Raw genomic sequence first — 22,786 nt, 5'->3', positions numbered from 1 at the left:
TACTGAACCATGCATCCGATTGACTTGAAACTTGGTATCCATGTAGAAAATACATGTACTTAATGGATAGGCTAATATCTATATGAGTGTTGGACTCCCTAATAATAATGACAATAAATAACAATGATAATTTTAAATGCCCAGCGAAGCGGGCGATTAAGGTTAGTCGTATATATTTGTATGAAGTTGGAACTAGCGGTAAACGAAAGGAAACTGTTCCAACTCCATATATATTTGAGTTAACTTTTACACGATCGAGAACGTTCAAAAACTCGCACTAAGCACACAGGTGTGAACAGATTCGAGACAGGACGAACACCAGTGTTTTCGTTGTTTGACTGTTGTGATTTCAAATGAGTTCTTGTGAATTCAAATTAGATAGAGGGCTTTTTTTATGAGCTCTTACATAATATATGGAACTTCCTTTATAACATACTATTGAGATTTCGACCTCGGTGTATATGAGATCTGATGATCGGTTAATGTCAGTATCACCCTGAGCTCGATCACTCTGTATAGTTCAAAAGAAATCGTAAATCTGTGTATAATCATTAAGCGGTAGGCAGCGGCTTGGCTCTGCCCCTGGCATTGCTGAAGTCCATGGGCGACGGTAACCACTCACCATCAGGTGGGCCGTATGCTGGTCTACCTACAAGGGCAATAAAAAAAAAAGATGGCGTAAAAAGCAACATTTATTTATTATTTGCGAAAACAAAAAAAAAAACACGCAAGGTTTTTCGTACATTATAATTAGTCATTAAAATTTTGTTGAGCCCAAATTCAAAACATTTGCATCTTAATTCATTTTCGGTCTCTATTTATGAATCGCTCAAAATTCTATAAATATTTGGGGACAAATCACACACGGTCATCTGGTTCTAGAATAGGGTTCCGTGAACTATGGGAAATAAAGATCGATAATTATAATAGTTTTATTGATTACATAGAGATAAACGGACGCGAAATTTGAAAATTGTTAATTACGTATAGTCCAGATATAGTTTTCTTTAGCAGGCTTGTTGTCATATCAATGTAAGTAAACGTAATGTCGTAAAATGATTAAAATTTAAACGTGTTTGTCCGCACCAGACGAACTTCATGTTTGAATTCGATAAGGCGTGATCGTATGTTTAATACATTAAGAACATCGGTCTGTTATGGTTTTAACATTAAACAAATGAAGTTGCACGAGGTCTGTGGACTTGGGTAAAAATTTAATTTGGTCATTTTTCTGTCAAAATATTATCTTTTTTTTTTCATTTATCTATCTATATATATAAAAATGAATTGCTGTTCGTTAATCTCGCTAAAACTCGAGAACGGCTGGACCGATTTTGGTCTTGAGTGATTTGTGGAAGTCCAGAGAGTGTTTAAAAGGTAAATAAATATGAAAATGCTCGGAATTAAATAAAAATAACAATTTTGTTTTTCCTTTGATGTGTCCCCCGTCGGACGGATTCCTTTGGTTTGTTTTAAGTTTATTTTATACAAAAGTTTAGGTCTTTTATTTATCGATTGAGGCACTACGAAGTCTGCCGGGTCAGCTAGTATCATATAAAAATTCACAAAATCAGCTTTGCTACTACATCAAAACGCATACGAACTATAATTTAAGAGTTATAGATTTTTAATATCTCAATTCTGATGATAAGGCGCTGGCTCGTTGACACAGATTGTCTCAAGCGACTTTTCAGTCTCCGAACCTTGACCACTGCACCCAGTCCGACAGAAGCACCCGCCGCCTGCGGACGTGCTCACCGACCACTCAATCGCCCGGCCATTGTTCGCCTGGTTTTATTGTTAGCCCGGCCTTTGTTCACCCGGCTTTTGTTCGTGGCACATCTGCCGACAAAGTGTGTTCCTGGAAGTGTTTGTTTTGTTTTGGTTTATTTTGTTGTTTCCTTTTTTTTTTTTTTGTTCTTTCTTTTTCCTGCAGTAATTGTGCCGCATCGCCACCTGTGTTCAATCGAACCGCTAAGTACCGAGAAGTTGGGGCCTCGCCGCAAGGCGAGTGTGTTTAAGACCCGGGACAGCCCCACCTGGGTCAGACATCATGGAAGCTTTATTTTCAGAATTCCTCCGACTTCGCCACCCAAAGCTCACTTCTGAGTTTCTGGCTTTCAAGGCCGATCACGCCGTGAGCCCTCTCGCGGATTCCGCCGTGCTCGTCGCTCCCGCGTCGTACACCGCAGCGTCCGCCATGCCTGCCACTCCCGCGTCGCCTATACTAGTGGGTAAAACTGCTGCGTCGTCCGCCGTGGCCGCTGCTCCCCTGGCGCGATCATCCGCGGGTTCCGTAGGGTCCGACGGACGTCCTGCATCTGCCCGTAGGTCGCCTGCTCCCGAGCCTGCTGCCTTCTCGTCCTCCGACTCTGACTCAGACATGGAGGTCGACCTCGCCCCCGCCTCATCGACGGATGGATTCACCCTGGTACAAAAGGGTAAGAAGCGCGCTGCGGAGTCCCGAGCTCCCGCGGCCGCTAAAATTATTAAAGCCGCGAACGCGTCGCGCCCTCGCCCTCCGACTCCCGTCGCTCCCCCTGCCCGTGCCACACCGTCGCCGCGTCCAGTGGCACAAAATAAAACTCAGACCCCTCCCCCGGTAATCCTTCAAGAGAAGGCAGCTTGGGACCGAGTTTCCCTGGCCCTTCAGGCCAAAAAAATTAATTTTATCAGCGCCCGTAACCTCGCGAACGGGATTCAAATTAAGTTAACGACACCCGATGACCATAGGGCCCTCTCAAGCTACCTCCGAAAGGAGCGTATAAGTTTCCACACTTATACGCTTCAGGAGGAGCGTGAACTTCGCGCGGTCATACGCGGCATCCCAAAGGAATTAGATGCCGATCTCATCAAGGCCGACCTTCTAGAACAAGGTTTGCCGGTCGATTCCGTGCACCGCATGCACACAGGACGCGGGAGGGAGCCATACAATATGGTTCTCGTCGCTCTCCAGCCTACCCCCGAGGGCAAGCAAATTTTCAACGTACGAACAGTCTGTAGGCTTTCCGGAATAACCGTCGAAACCCCCCATAAAAAAGGCACTCCGAGCCAGTGCCATAACTGTCAGTTGTACGGGCACTCTTCCCGTAATTGCCACGCGCGCTCCCGATGCGTCAAGTGTTTGGGCGATCACGCCACGAGCCTTTGCACTCGCGATCAAAAAACCGCTACGGAACCGCCTAGCTGCGTCCTGTGCCGAACACAGGGCCACCCCGCGAATTACCGTGGTTGCCCCCGAGCCCCTAAAATAAATCGCCGCGTCGCCCGCCAAAACCGCCTCCGAGCTTTCGGCCCAGACATCAAAGCCACGGCACCCTCTGTGCCGAAGGCTAAGCCTGCTTTCGTGCCGGCGTCGGTGCCCAGCGTCTCGGCCTGGGCTAAACCGTTGCCGTTCACGAACACGGCTACAACTCTCTCCCCCGCGACTCGTCCCACCCCCGCGATACGTCCCTCCCCCGCGACCTGCCCTCCGACCGCGTCCGACAATCTCGCTCTAGCGATCGACTTTTTTCAGTCGATCAACTTTGATCGCGTTAATGCTTTGGGCGACGCCATTCGCGCCGCCTCCACTGCACAACACTTCATCGCCGTTGTGCAAGAATACGCTGACGTATACGCGTCGTTAAATACGTACGTCCTCCCCTCACTCCGCCGGTAATCAATGGCGTACATAAGTAGAATCAAGCCCCTATCCGTAACGATAGGATTTTTTAACGCTTACGGTCTCGCAAATCAACGTGATCAGGTTTGTGATTTTTTGCGTGACCATCAAATTGACATCTTTTTGGTGCAGGAGACCCTGCTTAAGCCCGCGCGCCGCGACCCTAAAATAGCGAACTACAACATGGTTAGGAACGACAGGCTCACTGCTCGTGGTGGTGGTACCGTCATTTACTATAGAAGAGCCCTGCATTGCGTCCCACTCGACCCCCCCGCGCTTTCTAACATCGAAGCATCAGTATGCCGAATCTCACTGACTGGACACGCGCCGATCGTTATCGCGTCCGTTTATCTTCCACCGGATAAAATTGTTCTAAGTAGTGATATTGAGGCGCTGCTCGCCATGGGAAGCTCTGTCATTCTGGCGGGTGACCTAAATTGTAAACACGTCAGGTGGAACTCTCACACCTCAACCCCTAATGGCAGGCGCCTCGACGCGTTAGTCGATGATCTCGCCTTCGATATCGTCGCTCCGCTGACCCCGACTCACTACCCGCTAAATATCGCGCATCGCCCGGATATTCTCGACATAGCGTTATTAAAAAACGTAACTCTGCGCTTAAATTCGATTGAAGTAGTTTCAGAGTTAGATTCAGACCATCGTCCCGTCATTATGAAGCTCGGTCGCGCTCCCGATTCCGTTCCCGTCACGAGGACTGTGGTGGATTGGCACACGCTGGGCATCAGCCTTGCTGAATCTGATCCACCATCGCTTCCGTTTAGTCCGGACTCTATCCCGTCTCCTCAGGATACCGCTGAAGCCATAGACATCGTAACGTCACACATCACCTCGACATTAGATAGGTCATCGAAGCAAGTTGTAGCGGAGGACTTCCTTCACCGCTTCAAATTGCCCGATGATATTAGGGAACTCCTTAGAGCTAAGAACGCCTCGATCCGTGCGTACGATAGGTATCCTACCGCGGAAAATCGTATTCGAATGCGTGCCCTACAACGCGACGTAAAGTCTCGCATCACCGAAGTCCGAGATGCCAGATGGTCTGATTTCTTAGAAGGACTCGCGCCCTCTCAAAGGTCTTACTACCGCTTAGCTCGTACTCTCAAATCGGATACGGTGGTAACTATGCCCCCTCTCGTAGGCCCCTCAGGCCGACTCGCGGCGTTCGATGATGACGAAAAAGCAGAGCTGCTGGCCGATACATTGCAAGCCCAGTGCATGCCCAGCATTCAATCCGCGGACCCTGTTCATGTAGAATTAGTAGACAGTGAGGTAGAACGCAGAGCCTCCTTGCCACCCTTGGACGCGTTACTGCCCGTTACCTCAATGGAAGTTAAAGACCTGATCAAAGACCTACGTCCTCGCAAGGCTCCCGGTTCCGACGGTATATCTAACCGCGTTATTAAACTTTTACCCGTCCAACTCATCGTGATGTTGGCATCTATTTTCAATGCCGCTATGGCTAACTGTATCTTTCCCACGGTGTGGAAAGAAGCGGACGTTATCGGCATACACAAACCCGGTAAACCAAAAAATCATCCGACGAGTTATCGCCCGATTAGCCTCCTCATGTCTCTAGGCAAACTGTATGAGCGTCTGCTCTACAAACGCCTCAGAGATTTCGTCTCATCCAAGGGCATTCTCATCGATGAACAATTCGGATTCCGTGCAAATCACTCATGCGTACAACAGGTGCACCGCCTCACGGAGCACATTCTTGTGGGGCTTAATCGACCAATACCGTTATACACGGGAGCTCTCTTCTTCGACGTCGCAAAAGCGTTCGACAAAGTCTGGCACAACGGTTTGATTTTCAAACTATTCAACATGGGCGTGCCGGATAGTCTCGTGCTCATCATACGGGACTTCTTGTCGAACCGCTCTTTTCGATATCGAGTAGAGGGAACCCGCTCCTCCCCGCGACCACTCACGGCTGGAGTGCCGCAAGGCTCCGTTCTCTCACCGCTCCTATTTAGTTTATTTATTAATGATATTCCTCGGTCGCCGCCGACCCATTTAGCTTTATTCGCCGACGACACGACTGTTTACTATTCTAGTAGAAATAAGTCCCTAATCGCGAAGAAGCTTCAGAGCGCAGCCCTAGCCCTAGGACAGTGGTTCCGAAAATGGCGCATAGACATCAACCCGGCGAAAAGCACAGCAGTGTTATTTCAAAGGGGAAACTCACCGCTTATTTCCTCCCGCATTAGGAGGAGAAATATCACTCCCCCGATCACCCTCTTCGGCCAACCTATACCCTGGGTCAGGAAGGTTAAGTACCTGGGAGTCACCCTGGATGCATCTATGACATTCCGCCCACACATAAAAACAGTCCGCGACCGTGCCGCATTCATTCTCGGCAGACTCTATCCCATGATCTGTAAGCGGAGTAAAATGTCCCTTCGGAACAAGGTGACACTTTACAAAACTTGCATAAGGCCCATCATGACTTACGCGAGTGTGGTGTTCGCTCACGCGGCCCGCACACACATAGACACCCTCCAATCCCTACAATCCCGCTTTTGCAGGTTAGCCGTCGGGGCTCCGTGGTTCGTGAGGAACGTTGACCTACACGACGACCTGGGCCTTGAATCAATCCAGAAGTACATGAAGTCAGCGTCGGAACGGTACTTCGATAAGGCTATGCGTCATGATAATCGCCTTATCGTTGCCGCCGCTGACTACTCACCGAATCCTGATCATGCAGGAGCCAGTCACCGTCGACGCCCTAGACACGTCCTTACGGATCCATCAGATCCAATAACCTTTGCATTAGATGCCTTCAGCTCTAATACTAGGAGCAGGCTTAGGGACCCCAGTAACCGTACTCGTCGAACTCGACAAAGAGGTCGACGTGCAACCTAGCCCATGCATCAGCCCGCTGAGTTTCTCGCCGGATCTTCTCAGCGGGTCGCGATTCCGATCCGGTAGTAGATTCATTCGCGAAGCAATTGCTCTTGAGTTGTTAGGTCTCCTTCGGAGGCGCTCGGGCAGCTGTTAGCAAATCCCACCCCTTCTGGCTGAGCCTTTGCTCGCCCACCTGTCCTGGTGAAACTGGAAAGGCCTTCGGGCCACCAGTAATCTCTCAATCATAAAAAAAAAAAAAAAACCACTGCACCAGAGGGCCCGGATACGATTCTAAGTCGTATTCTATAGCAAATAAAAAAATATTTATTGAGTATTCGAAGTTTTAATGTAAATGCTGCCGTCTCGTAAAATCATATTCATTGTTTTGATAAAATGTGACAAGTTCAAAGTTTCCTGTGTCGTTATCGCATTACCGGCGTCACAACAGTACAGAAGTTATTAATTTACAGTGTTAGTATCGTTGCGGAGTCGCTAACATCACATTTATTCGCCAAACAACATTTATTGAATTTTTCGTAACAGAAATGCTTCAATTATGTTTCGTTATATTAATCATTAATACTGTGAATTCAATTGGAAAAACTCAACATGAATTCGGTAAGTGTTAACCAAAATTTTCGGTACAGACTATTTATGTAATTTAATATGTATTTACTTATTTTATTTTTATTTATTTTTTATTTATTTTATTAGGCTCACAATACACATCACAAGCTAGAGATACATAAAAACACAAATAAAAAGAAACAAAATCTGGCTTGCAACATAAGTTATGTGCGCACGACAAAACAAGACATATAGTGCTGAATTTATATAACAATGTTCCTTACAATTATGACAAAACAACACAATAACAAAAACTAATCTAACGAATAATGTAAGGAAAAAAATGTATTCACAATATAATACATTAAACAATTACATTAACCTACCTATTAATAAAGTGGAGGATGCCCTTGAACATTTTTCTAAACGTAACTAACCTACAAGTAAAATTACTAATACTATTTATGTAATTTAACCTCTTTATACTAATAAACCTATTTATACTAAAATATAATGAGCTGGTCTCCAACTTAGAATCAATCACTGTTGGAGCCACAGCGAATTCTATGCCGGCACAACGTCAAGTCTACCATGCACAAGTGTATAGTATTTAAATTTTTTTATGACATAGATTGGTGGACGAACTCACGGATCATCTGGTGTTAAGTGGTACTGAAGCCGATAGACATCTACAACGTAAATGCGCTACCCACCTTGAAATATGAGTTCTAAGGTGTCTATATAGTTACAGCAGCTGCTTCAACCTTCAAGCCGAAACGCATTACTGCTTCAGGGCAGAAATAGGCAGGGTGATGGTGCCTACCCGTGGGGACTCACAACAGGTCCTACCACCAGTAATCTATTCTAAACTATTTTAGTTAGATTGCCACCAGCCAGGTTGGCGGTGCTAACACCATCAATCTAACTGGTAATTGTTTTGATAGATGAAAGAGGCCCATCTTGCGATCCCTTACGGGGAGGTATCGCTCTACCTATTTCTGCTGTGAAGCTGTAATGCGTTTCTCTTTCAAAGGGCAGGGCAGGCGTTGTACTGTAAAGCTGAGACTTAAAACTCACTCACATTACTGATGGTAGGACCTCTTGTGATACCACCACCCTACCTATTTCTGCGTTCGTCTGCTAATGCATTTCGGTTTGAAGGGTGGGTCAGGGGTAAATATACTTGAGACCTGTAGAACTTATATCTCAAGGTGGGTGGCGCATTTACGTCGTAGATCTCTATGGGCTCCAGTAACCACTTAACACCAGGTGAACTGTGAGCTCGTCCACCCATATAAGCAATAAAAATAAAGCCTCGAGATAGATAGCGCCGTTTACTTTGTTGATGACTATGGGCTCCGTTAACCACTTAACATCAAATAGGATGTGAGAGCTCGTCAAACAATCCAAACAACAAAAAAGAAAAATAATGTCAAGAAAAAAATACATATATATACCGTAAAATTTTTGTATTAGCGTTTTTAATTATTTGCGTGTGGAAGTTCGTCATTTCCAAAATTAGAAAAAAGTACGAAATTTCATGTAATTTGCTTCTGAAGATGACTTCGGAGTTGAAAATTTATAAATCGTAGTCAAAGCGTCCTTTAAACAAACAAAAGAAAAACGATGCCAACCAAATTCATCACGGAGAACTCTTACAGCACCGAGTAAAAGCTATTATTATGCGGCATTTTCGTACGTCGAAGGTCCGTTTCCACTTCGTTCATTTCTCCTTATGTTAGACGACATTACGCGCGTGTGTTGCGACTCTGGAAATTGTGAAACGCGTCGCGAGATGGGCGCCCTAATTGGAACGAAACTTTGTTATAAGACTCTTTACAGCTCTGTGTTTCACTTTAAGTCATAATATTACGACTTCTTTGAGAAGTTTGTGTTGGAAATTTATTGCAAACATGCGCGCTTGATGTTATGTTAAATCATTATTGTCGTAAGACAAAGACTGGTTGTTGAACTTATATCGCCGATTCATCGCATTCATTCTTGGGAGAGGTAGCAGAGATTTTGCTATTACATTTCAACACGTATGTTCTAACGACATTTAAATTGTAATACGGAATTAAAATTTGTGCCATAAAATCATGTTTTTCGGTACTTACGTATTAACGCCACCGCAGCAAAAATTCTATTATAGTAAAATTGCTCGTGTTTTGTTGGTAATAAAATTGCACAAATATTCGAAAAATATGGAAAAGCGAATCAGAGCACCCCACTTTCCACCTGGTCTTGTCTGCCCTACCCCTAGAGTGTATATAAAAACTGGAGGCGCGGAGGGAGAGCAGTCCTCGCCCGCTGTGACGGAGCACGGAAACAGTGCGAGGCGGAGCGGCTGAGGCTGGTCGACCAACAAGCCGAAGCTACGGAGCGGAGCACGAGTAACCGTGCTTCGGCACGCAAGGGCGAAAGGGCTGCTCTTCCCGCAGCGCCGGAGATAAGGCGGATTCAAACTTAAGCTCAAAAATCAGCTAAAAATCAGCAAACAATAAGAAAACCAAAAGATAGCTTCGTGCGCAAATAAATAAAAAGTTGCTGCGTGCAAACAATAAGGCTACTATATAAAAACTTAAATATTGCTTTTTATCGGCTTTTTAATAGAATTTTTGCCGCGGTGGCGTTAATACGTAAGTACCTGTTTTTCTTTTAATTGTAATGACGCCATCTACCAAACTCAAACCTAATATGAATTTGTTAGTTAAAGTGTGTCTATTAAGCAATAAAGATCGAGATGTCACAGTCTCAAGATGATCGGTTTTATGAACGTTATGTCGCCTATGAGCTCTGTTAACATTTAACATCAGGTGACAAGTGAACTAGGTTACCCTATGGAGGGTATAGGAAAGGAAAACCGTCTCATATGGGAGAACCTAGAAAAAGGTTCCCACTAGTTCAAAAACCACCAGAATGGTGCTAGCATAGGCACAGGGTATGATATGAATTGAGCAGTGTTAACTGATTGAAGTATGCTGAGTTAGGAAATTTAATATATTTAATGACTAGAGTAGTTAGTCACAGTTTATTATAAAGACCTCACAATATGTTTACGTAGTCCAAACTAATTTTGTCAATATAACCTAAAATTATTGCTGTGGTAAAACGTGGAGACATCGATTGCATTTTCTTATCAGCTTTAAATAAAATATTTTTGTGATTTTGTAGTGCTTACAGTTCGTTCGTCCTTCTTTATTTCTCTATCTTATTCTAATAACTTTCAGCGCCTTTTTTAAAACTTACCCAGCTACTGTATCGAAACCCTTATTTAGCAGAATTTAACGGACAATGGGGTGGGGCAGCCGCTGTAACTATATTTGAGACCTTAGAACTTATATCTCAAGGTGGGTCGCGCATTTACGTTGTAGATGTCTATGGGCTCCAGTAACCACTTAACACCAGGAGGGCTGTGAGCTCGTCCACAAATCTAAGCAATAAAAAAAATTAAAAATTATATACACAGAGACTGTTTTCCTAACCTCTACCCTCCATAGGTTACCCATATAGCACAATAGAAGAATGCTTTGACTGTTCTGTAAAATGTATCTCAGTCGTACTTGGAGAGTGGTGCACGAGAACTTAGTCTGTGTATAGTATATAGTAAATTGGCTTTAGTGCGCTCTCCGTTAAATATGACGGCAGAAATAGGCGGGGCGGTGGTATCTACCCGTGCGAACTCCCAAAAGGCCCTACCACCAGTAGTTACGCAAACTATAATTTTTCGAGTTTCATTTTTATTACACGCTGAAGATTTTTTAAGTACGTATTTCATTAGAAAAATTGGTACGCGCCTGCAGGTTTCGAACAACGGTACATAGCTTGATACAATTGCACCGGACGTCTAATCCTTTAGGCCACGTTGACTTCTACATCTGCGACTTCTATGTCCTACCACCAGCTATTATTAGCTTTGACGAGGCAGTACACGCTGTTGAATCGACCTGCCTATTCTGTATGCTGTATGCACTTCTGCAAGTCATCACGATTCACGGTGCATCTCACGGGTTCAGTACAACCGTTTATCCTCTCATCCTCAGTTTGATATCATACAAAACACTCGACGCTCTGAACGCAAATAAGAAAGTGAGATTTAGTCTTAATCTTCACAGACGGGCTCCCGGTTCAGCGCAAACATTTCCTTCGCTGACACTCTTTATAATCACAACAGTATAATTTATTAATGAAATCGTGCTGGTCAGTTTATCCTTCCTATGTAATCAGTAACGGATCATCATAATAATAACGTAGTTTTTTGCACAAAACATCTGATTGGGCGGAGAGTAATCTGGATTTATTATTCAATTTAAACAACTATAGATCTGGCGTTTATCATTGTCACTCGTCCGCGAGAACGAAAACTGGTGGTAGGACCTCTTGTGAGTCCGCACGGGTAGGTACCACCGCCCTGCCTATTTCTGCCGTGAAGCAGTAATGCGTTTCGGTTTGAAGGGTGGGGTAGCCGTTGTAACTATACTGAGACCTTAGAACTTATATCTCAAGCAGGGTGGCGCATTTACGTTGTAGATGTCTATGGGCTCCAGTAACCACTTAACACCAGGTGGGCTGTGAGCTCGTCCAACCATCTAAGCAATAAATAAAAAAAAACTAAAATATTCGAAACATCGGACTGTACAATGACAGTAAAACCTCGAGACTAAACCGTAAAAGTGCTTTTAATTGCGTTGTTTTTACGTACAGGTGATGTCTTATTATAACACTACACAATAACTATGATCAATTGTGCGAAAAGCATTAGTTGATTCGCGTACCATTTTTCGTACGTTAATTAATTAATTAAATCATTAACATAAAATAAAACATATTGATTTGCTTATCTAAAATGTAAGGAATCGTTGAGGGCTCTCACGCCTCCACGTTTTATCAAAGCAGACTCAAAAGCCAGCGTTAATAGTGCCGTAAATGTGTAATGATTATCGATTATCAAACTAATATGAACCTAAACGATTCGCAGAACGCCACATTATTGCCTGCCACACAACCGACTTTGAATGTTTCAAGCGACAGTACAAGTCACTGAAAGACAACGCACTGCTTAGACCAGGGTGGGTCGATAATTTTTAAAACCAAAAAAATAATAGTGGGATGAAACCCATTAGAAAAGGAGGGGAATATTATAAAAATCAAAGAAAAAATTATTTACGAGCGATCTGAGGTCGGGAAAGGGGATGGGGGTGAGTTTTTAAGGGTAAAAAACGGATTTTCTCGATTTCCGGCAAAACTAAAAGTCCTATGGAAAAAAGTCAAATGGTAAAGTTGTAGGTAATAAAAAGATCTAAAAATTTTGTATTTACACTTTTTTCACATAACCTCAAAATTTATGTGAAAAATTCAAAAAACCAAGTTTTTGGTTTTTTATTTTTATCCTTTTAAAAAAAAAAAATCACGAAATTTGGTGAAAACTTACCTTTTTATGTCCCAAATACGCTGTAATTTATTTGATTAGAAATATTTATTTTTTTGCCTTATTTTGAATGAATATCGAAAAAGCACCCTAATTTTCAATCGAAAATTCACCAAAATATCAGCTTTTTCCAAAAAGTTGGTATGTTTTCTGTTCGTTGAAATCTCTACTTTCCGATAGTGAATGGTATCTAAAATATATTTAAAATATATGAAATATACATGAAAATCGGCCAAAAGTTAGTTATTAAAATTATATTTACTATACATATTTTTTATATATTTATACATTTTTATAGATTTTTAATATATTTTTTATGTATTTTGAAATATATATTTTTTTCACGGGAGTAACTAAATTTGTTTGTGCAAAATTAAGGAGATTATTATTTTTTAATCTTATACTAAAATATCATTCAATTTCAATCTTTAGGTTATGTTACGTTAAGTATACTATTTTTTAAAGAAAATATTACTATTTTTATCTTTGAGTTGATTGATACAGATAAAAATAGAGATAGTATTTACCTTACAATGCAGATTCAAAAAGTTTTTTTTTTTAAGTAATGATGGGCTAAAATTTTTCGAACTTAAAAACTCACCCCCATCCCCTTCCCGACCTCAGATCGCCCGTAAACTATTTTTCCTTTCATTTTTATAATATTCACCTCCTTTTCTAATGGGTTTCATCCTACTATTTTATTTTCACTTTTTATAATTTTTAAAGGCTTCTACCCTGGTCTATGCTGAGCAATATGAACCTCGGTATTGAGACTTACACGCCTTACGTGTACCAATATGCGGACACCGGAACTTGCATCCAGATATCCGGTCTAGAGCAAAGTGAATTAGTTGCTATCAGGTACAAATCTATTTAAAGTAATTTGATATATTTACAATTTTAATGCTCAGACGTGTGAACGATCTCATGGGTTAGCTGGTGTTAAGCGGTGTACATTGGTCATAGACTGTGGTAGGTGTGGTGGTAGGACCTCTTGTGAGTCCGCACGGGTAGGTACCACCACCCCGCCTATTTCTACCGTGAAACAGTAAAGCGTTTCGGTTTGAAGGGTGGGGCAGTCGTTGTAACTATACTGAGACCTTAGAACTTATATCTCAAGGTGGATGGGGCATTTACGTTGCAGATGTCTATGGGCTCCAGTAACCACTTAACACCAGGTGGGTTGTGAGCTCGTCCGCCCATCTAAGCAATAAAAAAAAAAATTATTCGAGAATCGATCAAGTTTCATGCGATCAATAAATAGTTCGATTGAAACACCGACTTCAATCACTTGTACTGAATTATTATAACTTACGTAGTTCATGACTCATAAATTAAACCTTCTTTTTTCAGTATGAACAGCCAGTATAAGGAATACTCTATTATGCTAGAAATGCCGTTTAAAATACAACAAATACTGAATGGAACCGAACACTGCAATGAACCTGATCGTGGTATGACCGAATTTACTACTTTAATCAACCTTACTATAGGTTTTTTTTTATTGCTTAGATGGATGGTCGAGCTGACAGCCCACTTGGTGTTAAGTGGTTACTGGAGCCCATAGACATCTACAACGTAAATGCGCCACCCACCTCGAGATATAGTTCTAAGATCTCAGTATAGTTACAACGGCTACCCCACCCTTCGAACCGAAACCCATTACTGCTTCACGGCGGAAATAGGCGGGGTGGTGGTACCTACCCGTGTGGACTCCCAAGAGGTCCTACCACCAGTGATTACGCAAATTATAATTTTGCGGGTTTGATTTTTATTACACGATGTTATTCCTTCACCGTGGAAGTCAATCGTGAATATTTGTTGAGTACGTATTTCATTAGAAAAATTGGTACCCGCCTGCGGGATTCGAACACCGTTGCATCGCTACATACGATTGCACCGGACGTCTTATCCTTTAGGCCACAACGACTTCTCCTAGGTAGTAATAGTGTGTTTTATCCTAGATTGCCGGTCCCCCTGAAATTAAGCGGAAAATGTGAGTTGTATAGCAACTGTTTCACTCTTCAAGTCCGAACCCGCTTGGTTGAATTTGCAGAATGATGCCAATTCGCTTGCGAATAATATGGCCCGCAACAAGTAACTAACATGATAGAACAGTTTAATTTTTGTAATAAATCCAAATGATTAGAAGTATCGGTGTTCCTGTACCTATTTAATGTAAACTCTTGGAATGTTTGCAAATTTAGCTAGCCATATGGATACGAAAGTAGTCGATGGTTGATAGGAAACAAAATATAAAAAGTTTGTAATTCATGTGTGGCGAGGAGCACATTCTCATAATAAATACTACAGGGTTTGCACGATGTACGGTCGACGGTAACTAATTTACTGGTCATCGTCGGCTTATTACCTCCACTGCTGGATATAGACCACAAGACTCGCCACAATGACTCAGTCGTGAAACTCTTTAACAAGCACGCGTTTATATTGTGTGTGCCAAAACACCAAACAATATACAAAGCATGTATAGCACGCTTTACCCCTGATTTCGAATGCTATTTCACCAAAGTAGTATCGGCATTTCAAACTCAAGCCTCGTGTCTGAAGGAAACTGCCGGTTACCACGTAATGTCTACGGGATCAGCAATCTACTGTACACCATGTACATCATAAACCAGGTGGTTCATGTACGCAATAAACGAAACAAAAATCTCCCAGAAACTTGAGCCAATACTGGTAAATTTACAATGATATTAAATGGAAAAACGGCTTTTGGTGAACAAAACTTTCTTTCCTCCTTCTAAACAGTTTTCATTTTTAACAGTTTACATAACGTAATATTGAATAGTAATCGAAAACGTATTCCGGATAAAAGTAAGCGGTTCCAATAAAAAAATTATTTATTCTTCGTTCTTATTATTTCAGCATTTCAAAAAATCGGACTTCATAAAGGTATGTAAGGAAATTTTATTTTTATTAATCGTTCAAGCCTGAAACGTTAAAGAATTTTAATTATTCCGTCTTTCAAATCGGAACCTAAGTTTCCTTGCACAGTACGGTAGGGAAAGGAACAAATTACCGAAGAAACAAAATATACAAAGCTAAATTTTAACTAATTAATATATGCGTCTTCATTTAAATTCCATAAGTAACATAATTTATGTTCAAACGTTACACATACAGCTACTGAATATAAGAAGTGTCTAAAACTTTTATTCTATGTTAAAAAAAAAACTATACAAAAAAAGAAGTTGAAATGAACAAATTGATTTCAGGGCCATTACGAAGATTCACTGGCAATGGTGAGTTATATTATATGATAATATATATTTTTTATTCACACTTCGCTAATTGTAATGTTAGGCCGGTGGAAGAATTCATTCCATCATTATGCACCCAACTCGGGTTCATTGAGCTGAATAATAATTGATTGATCAGCGCAGTGACATTATGGGCTGCAATGGCGGTTGAAGGTCACAGTGGATTATGGTGCCGGCACTAAGAATACTACCTAGTATATCTCAAGGAATAGTATCAAGCCTGGAAATATCGCTTGTGTAATCAAAAGCTAATTGATATCGAAGGGTGAAAAGCTGTTTAAGCGACACTTTTGTAACTTTACAGGAGAGTCATTCAAACTAAAAAATTTGGTAAAATATCATAACAAAAAAGCTTCTTCTGATATTTGTAACTTCTTTCTTTTTTTTTGCTTAGATGTATGGAAAGTTCACAGCCCACCTGTTGTTAAGTGGTTACTGGAGCACATAGACATCTACGACGTAAATGCGCCACCCACCTTGAGATATAAGTTCTAAGGTCTCAAGTATAGTTACAACGGCTGCCCCACCCTTCAAACCAAAACGCATTACTGCTTCACGGCAGAAATAGGCAGGGTGGTGGTACCTACCCGTGCGGTTTATATTCTCTCTATATATATACCTATATATACATTATGTATACCTATCTAAGTAACAAATATTTAAATAAGCTGTTCTGACGTCCGGAAAGACATCTACCCGAAGATTTACATCAGCTATTTTGAATACCGAAAATGTTGCTAACAACAATATTATATCCGTGACAATGGCTACATAAACAAGTCCCTTAGAGGTCCGAGGGCCCATTCAATATGCCTCTCTCGGAACACTCTGTAATCATCCTATTGTTCTCACACTCTCAAGTTTACCGCGCCAGATTATAGACGCTAAAGTCCCGGGGCGCACTTCACTAAGTTCTCCTAAGTTTATGAAACATATACTGTAGAATGTTTACTTATAAATTGAGGTTAAAGGGCTACGGTTGTTGACTCTGTTATAACGCGGACAGCTTTTATTCTATACAGATGTGTTCTCCCTATTTCCTCTCAGAATAATAAGAGTAGAGAAAATATTTTTAGACAAAACCATCAATAACAGCCACTGCTATATCTCTGTTCCATTTCTTCATTCGTTAAAAGTTGAGCCTCTACCAATTTTTTTACTGGAGGTAGGACGTCTTGTGAATCGCACGGGTAGGTCCTACCTACCACCCTGTCCACCCTGTCCATTTCTGCCATGAATACGTGTCGACTTTGAGGATTTTTTCCCCTACCTATGCTGATAGCCTTGAGAGGCTATTCCAGCTTCTCCTTGACGTGTAGGTAAGCTCACGGGGCTGTTACTAGCACTGGCCCTAGCAACAGCAGTGCTTCGCAGAATCTACCACTGGATCGGAAACGCGACCCACTGAGAAGATCCGGCGAGAAATTCAGTGGGCTTTTGAAAGATGGAGCAGCCGCTGTACCTACTGTAAAGACTGGAACCTTAGAAGTCATGTCTAAGATCGTCTAAGATCTTAACACCAGGTGGACCGTGAGCTTGTCCACCCATCTGAGCAATGTAAACAAAAAAAATCTAAATATACAGATGTAGCGGGCAACATATATAATATTGAAAAACACTTAAATAGTGTAGATGTTTTTGAAACAAATATGGCGCCAACTACCCGTCGCTATCACATTAAAATAATGCTATTAATATACTGAATGAAACTGTGAAACTGATCTTAGCCCACTGAGTTTCTCGTTGGATCTTCTCAGTGGGTTGCGTTTCCGATCGGGTGGTAAATTTTGCGAAGAACTGCTCTTGCTAGGGCCAGCGTTAGCAATACTCCCGGTTAGAGCCCCGTGAGCTCACCGACAGGTCAAGGAGAAGCTGAAATAGCCTCTCAAGGCTATCAGCATAGGTAGGGGAAAAAAACCGATCTATTCATGTCTACAGCTGAACATAAGCCTAAAGTAACTAAAATTTTTAACTAAAATAATAATAATGAGAGCATTGTTTACAGCCACAGCACAAGTCACGTATCCATACCGATTAGATCAAAGTGAAGGCGAAACGTACTTAAGACTTGAAGAAGAGAATCTGGATATGATCCTCGATCTCCCCGACCTCAGTCACTTCGATAAAACAGACCCTACACAAGGTGAGGAGAAATCTTTTGAGGAGAGATTACCGGTGGTAGAACCTCTTGTGGGCTTGTGGGTCCTTAGCTAATACATAGTCCTTAGAAATTATATCTCAAGGTAGGTGGCGCATTTACGTTGGAGATGTCTATGGGCTCTAGTAACCACTTAACACCGGGTGGGCTGTGAGCTCGTATACCTAACTAAGCAATAAAAAAAACATAACTCCTTCAAGTCCCACTTAGGCTCGAACCTGGAAAATTCATAAAGTCCAACTATTAAAATGCTTTATGGAACTTCACCAAATAATTGGCTTCTGTAGAATTAGCGGACGTTGGCAGGAGAGTTCTTGAGTTCTAACTGAGTTATAGAAAGCGCAGTTTGGTGATCCTACAACTTGAACTGTCCAATTCGTGTAGCCCCATAATAGCCACGGGACGGAGACAGTCAAGACGAGTTAGTTGTTTCGCGAACAAGCAGTGAGTGAATGTTTTACTGATTGATTAAGAAAAAAGCATTTTTAAGACTTTTTATGTCTTGAAATTGTGAAGTAGAGACGATAAATCTAAGACAACTTACTTTATTGTTAGGATGAGTGGACGAGCTCGCAGTCCATGGTGTTAAGCGGTTACTGGAGCCTAAAGACATCTACAACGTAAATGCGCCACTCACCTTGAGATATAAGTTCTAAGGTCTCAGTATAGTTACAACGGCTGCCTCGCCCTTCAAACTGAAACGCATTACTGCTTCACGGCAGAAAGAGGCAGAGCGGTGGTACCTACCCGTGCGGACTCACAGGAGGTCCTACCACCAGTAAAAGTACTTCTTTTATAGAATGTTTTTTAATTTAGTATATAAGTAATTTTGTTAAGTGACGTGTCCCGTTACTTATGTATATCTATTTTACTGATATAATAGCATCTACCTACTTCAACAAATTCCCTTCACATCAAAACGAAATGACACAAAATCATCTGACGGCCGTGGGCGGCTACGTAATACGACGATTTTCTTAAGAGCCTCCACGAAAGATACGCCTTCTTTAGAATTTAACAACGAGACATCGTAAAGAATTACTGAGTCGTTAAAGGGAGCGCTTCGACGATAATTATGAGAGTATTCTGATTGCGCCCCCGGACATTTCGTTGCGTTACTCTCATTTTAATGGTCTCCGGGAATCGGAGTAAGGGCTCGCCAGGGAGAACACTATGAACTGGAATACGTTTAAGATTGAAAGATTATTAAGAAATGACACGAATTCTCATTTTCGAAAATAATGATTTAATACTTACTAGAGGTCCCGCAGTAGTCGAAATTCGACTATAATTAATTGGAATTGTAAGTTTGTACACTATTATGATTATATTTTATACTTCTATAATCACAAATTTCGCCAAGACTACACTATAAAAAATATTAACAAAGACAAACCATATTCTATTCTCAATTTGACAACAGACGTCAAGAACAAAAGTTTGACAATAAATAGTATGCATGCGTGTGTGCGTCAAATACATGATATGTAGTGTGTGTAATGTTTTCTTTATTGATTTAATGTATCTTTTATGCATTATTTTAAAAAAATATTAGCATTGTGTACTTCTTCTCTATATTCTCTATAAGTGTGGAAAATTTCATACTCTTCCGTCCGCGCAATTTTCCTTAAAAGGGATACAAAGTTTTTGCTTCACGTATTAATATATAGATTCCACACGGTCCAGTGGTTACTTGTAGGTCCTATTTACTGGCGGTTCTCAACCAACACATTGCGTCGTGAAATTTACAAATACTTTTGTCTGAAGTGACCCAAGGACTTGAGTGGGCAACTAGACGTTAGCTGTACAGTTTTTAATAGATTAATAATGTACTAGTGGCCCGCAGTAGTCGAAATTCGACTATAATTAAATGAAATTATAAGTTTAAACATTATTATGGTTCTATCGTCAAACACTATTATAATTCGATAATATAATCACAGTATTAGCCAAAACTGCACTATAGATCAATAATATTAAAGACAAAAAAATTCGACCACAGACTAAACAATAACAAAAAAATTCCAACTGACAGTAAGCAAAGAGTATATTTTTATATATGTGTTGTGTCAAATGCATGGTAGTGTGTGTAATGTTTTCTTTATTGATTTAAAGTATCTTTTAGGCATTATTTTAAAAAAATATTAGCATTGTGCACTCCTTCTCTATATTCGCTTTAAGTGTGAGAAATTTCATACTCCTCCGTCCGCGCAATTTTCGTAAAAAAGGGTACAAAGTTTTTGCTTCACGTATTAATATATAGATCAATATAAATTGTAAATTTAAATATACCTTCATTTCAAGTATCAAAAATAGTGCATATAAGAGGCTAGGGAATTTTTGAAGAGTAGGTACATTGGCGTTGGACTTTTTGGAGGGAACGCGAGGAGTGAAGTTGTGTGATTTGTTTTATTTGGTTTATTTAATGTTTCTTCAGGTTTAAATGTGTAATAAAGGTAGCTTATTAACTATTTAGTATCTGTGAAAATGCACATATGTGGAAAGAAAGAAAGAAAGAAATCATTTATTCGCTAATATATATAGTATAGTAATATATATAATTTATATAGTGAAGATGAGTTATTACATAAATTAAAAGCAGTGTGTATGCTTTGTCATTATTTGACATGCGAATTTTAGTGCAGTTCAAGATATTATTTTATTATATAATTTACCATTCATTCATCCATATTTCAACTAATATTTAGTAATAGAGAAAATAAAAAAACCACTGGACGTAAATTCTCGGGATCTTACAAAAATCCACTGAAAAAGTCTCAGTAAATGACCACCATTTTACTGAGACTTTTTATATTTCATTCTATATAATCTCATCTCATTTCGTTTAATTTCACTCCACAATATCATTTTTGATAAAAATAAGAATATAAATTAAAATAAGACTTGACCAAAAGGTCTTAGTTACCAGGACATAAAATCCCTTAAAAAAGTATGTTGCTGCGTTGCTGAGTGAAAAAAGTTGATACGTACCTACTATATATTACATGTATGACATGATTGGCAGTGATAGGGCGTTTCGATTCTTGGCTACTCTGGGTTCATTTGTCGCCATTTGTAAGGCCATAAGCTTGCTTACCTATATGGTCCAGTAAAATATAGTTTTACAATTGCAGCGAGACTATCAGAGTGGTCGGCGTGGGCCTACCGAGTAGTCCAGCACGCGGACATCGCGAAGCATGTCCTGATGTCACACACGACACTACTGCGCGACCTTATTGGTCGATTCCCACTAAAGAAGTAAGTCTTATGTATTTATTGTACTACCCACCACCTGTTAATAAACTGTTACGGAGTATATTACTGCCCTCCCCCAAATATTAGAGACAGAGAGAGCCAGAGAGACAGAGAGCCCATAAATATCTACAACATAAATATAAATTCTAAGATATAAATTCTAAGGTCTCAGTATAGTTACTGCTTTACTTCTGCTGAAATAGGCGGGGTGTGGTACCTACCCGTGCGGACTCAAAAGAGGTCCTGCCACCAGTAATTACGCAAAATCTTAAGTCTCAATGATACTTTAGATATAGTGGTTGTCTCACCCTTCAAACCGAAAAACATTTAAACAGTATGCTAATAACAATCCGATTGAGCTCAGAAAAAGCTCCACCAATGATGTAACTAATCAAACCACGCTTTAATCTGACTAATATGGTCGCATGAAACACTTTTTTAACAGGAAGAACGGTTATTGTGCAAAATAATTTTGTAAGAGGGCTTTAACTTTTTACTATAGGCAACGGCTTAACTGTGGCCCTAGTTGTTGTCCTTAAGCGACATTGACAACTTACCACCAGTCGGCCCGTACTCTCGTCTGCCTATAATGGCAATAAAAAAAGAAACAACTTTTATCTTGTTTTATCTTTGCAGATTCCTGCTTCTTTATCCCGAAGAAGAATATTCAAATATACAATTTAGTTTCAGTGAAAACACAGTGTTGTAGACTTACGCATCAGAATACAAATACAATGAAAGAGAAAAAAAACGCTAAATTAAAGTATTGCATTACATTCAGTTTCTTAATCACTCTCTTGCCTAAAATACACATAATTCTGAGATCAAATTTAACATAATACATATTATGATCAGAGGATAGGTACAATATTAGATACGTTTTGATCGTCATCTTGCCTGAGGTTAAGACAAAAGCATAGATTGCAAGCCATTTCAATACGACCTGGGATTAGTGTTTTTAGTGTTTTGTTCTGTTTTTACTGACACATTATTAGTGTCACATTTAATATATCGTAATTTAAAAGAAAACACATCTCACAATGATTAATCCAATTAAATTTTTGGCTAAATTTACGGCGTGAAAACAGTAAAATTCACCCGTTAATTTATTCGAATTCACAGAACGGCTATCATCCAAGCTTCAACAAATAGGCTATTAGGCGGAAAATAATTAAAAAATACCGCCCCTCGTCCGTATGAAACGATAATTTATCCATCTACAGGGATTTTGTTTGTAAAAACAACGATACGAAAAGATTAATTTGCGAAAATTACACGGCTCCGCGTTATTGTAGACTGAAAATGGCGCTTGAAAAATAAATGCTATTATCTTTCTTTATAGGTGTGTATTGAATTTATGTGAGTTATTGACTGTGCGTTTTTTTTTTTGCGATTATCCTTTTTTGTCTATAAACAATAATCAATATATTGTTTGCAGTGTTTGCTACGTGCTTGTAAGGTATTCTTGTAAAGTGATCATGATGCCGCATTGAATTTTTGAAATTCTGTATACATCTTTTTTTTTATAGCTTAAGAAGATGGATGAACTCACGACCAACCTGTTGTTA

The 22,786-nt window shown here is 40.5% G+C and overlaps 2 protein-coding genes across 4 annotated transcripts in view; one reads left to right on the top strand and one right to left on the bottom strand.

Moving 5' to 3' along the window:
* LOC101746443 (uncharacterized) overlaps positions 1-22,786 on the bottom strand; it is a 170,951-nt gene that overhangs the window by 51,438 nt on the left and 96,727 nt on the right. The gene's annotated exons all lie outside the window — the stretch shown is intronic.
* Positions 1,700-21,994, top strand: LOC101744332 (uncharacterized). Of its 3 annotated transcripts, XM_038019521.2 has the most exons (9): positions 6,866-7,147; positions 12,075-12,165; positions 13,251-13,385; positions 13,878-13,978; positions 15,411-15,437; positions 15,761-15,787; positions 17,811-17,948; positions 21,098-21,221; positions 21,855-21,994. In XM_038019521.2, exons 1-9 carry the CDS (start codon positions 7,075-7,077, stop codon positions 21,925-21,927), a joined length of 789 nt encoding a protein of 262 aa, XP_037875449.1. In that variant the 5' UTR covers positions 6,866-7,074; the 3' UTR covers positions 21,928-21,994. The 3 variants fall into 3 exon arrangements, 2 of the variants coding, with proteins under 2 accessions (XP_037875449.1, XP_037875452.1); XM_038019524.2 differs by lacking the exon at positions 12,075-12,165 and having other exon boundaries at positions 7,007-7,147; XR_009976298.1 differs by lacking the exons at positions 12,075-12,165; positions 15,411-15,437; positions 15,761-15,787; ... (1 more) ...; positions 21,098-21,221; positions 21,855-21,994 and adding an exon at positions 14,489-15,404 and having other exon boundaries at positions 1,700-7,147.

This window comes from Bombyx mori, chromosome 23, assembly GCF_030269925.1.
Source record: "Bombyx mori chromosome 23, ASM3026992v2".
NCBI classification, from domain to species: domain Eukaryota; kingdom Metazoa; phylum Arthropoda; class Insecta; order Lepidoptera; family Bombycidae; genus Bombyx; species Bombyx mori.
The sequence above is the reverse complement of the archived record's forward strand: the minus strand, read 5'-3'. Positions and strand labels throughout refer to the sequence as shown.

Coding starts and splice junctions, on each gene's coding strand:
- LOC101744332 (XM_038019521.2), top strand. CDS start 7,075: ATGCTTCAATTATGTTTCGTTATATTAATCATTAATACTGTGAATTCA. Junction 7,148..12,074: donor AAAAACTCAACATGAATTCG/GTAAGTGTTAAC, acceptor AACGATTCGCAG/AACGCCACATTATTGCCTGC. Junction 13,979..15,410: donor CTGCAATGAACCTGATCGTG/GTATGACCGAAT, acceptor TTATTATTTCAG/CATTTCAAAAAATCGGACTT.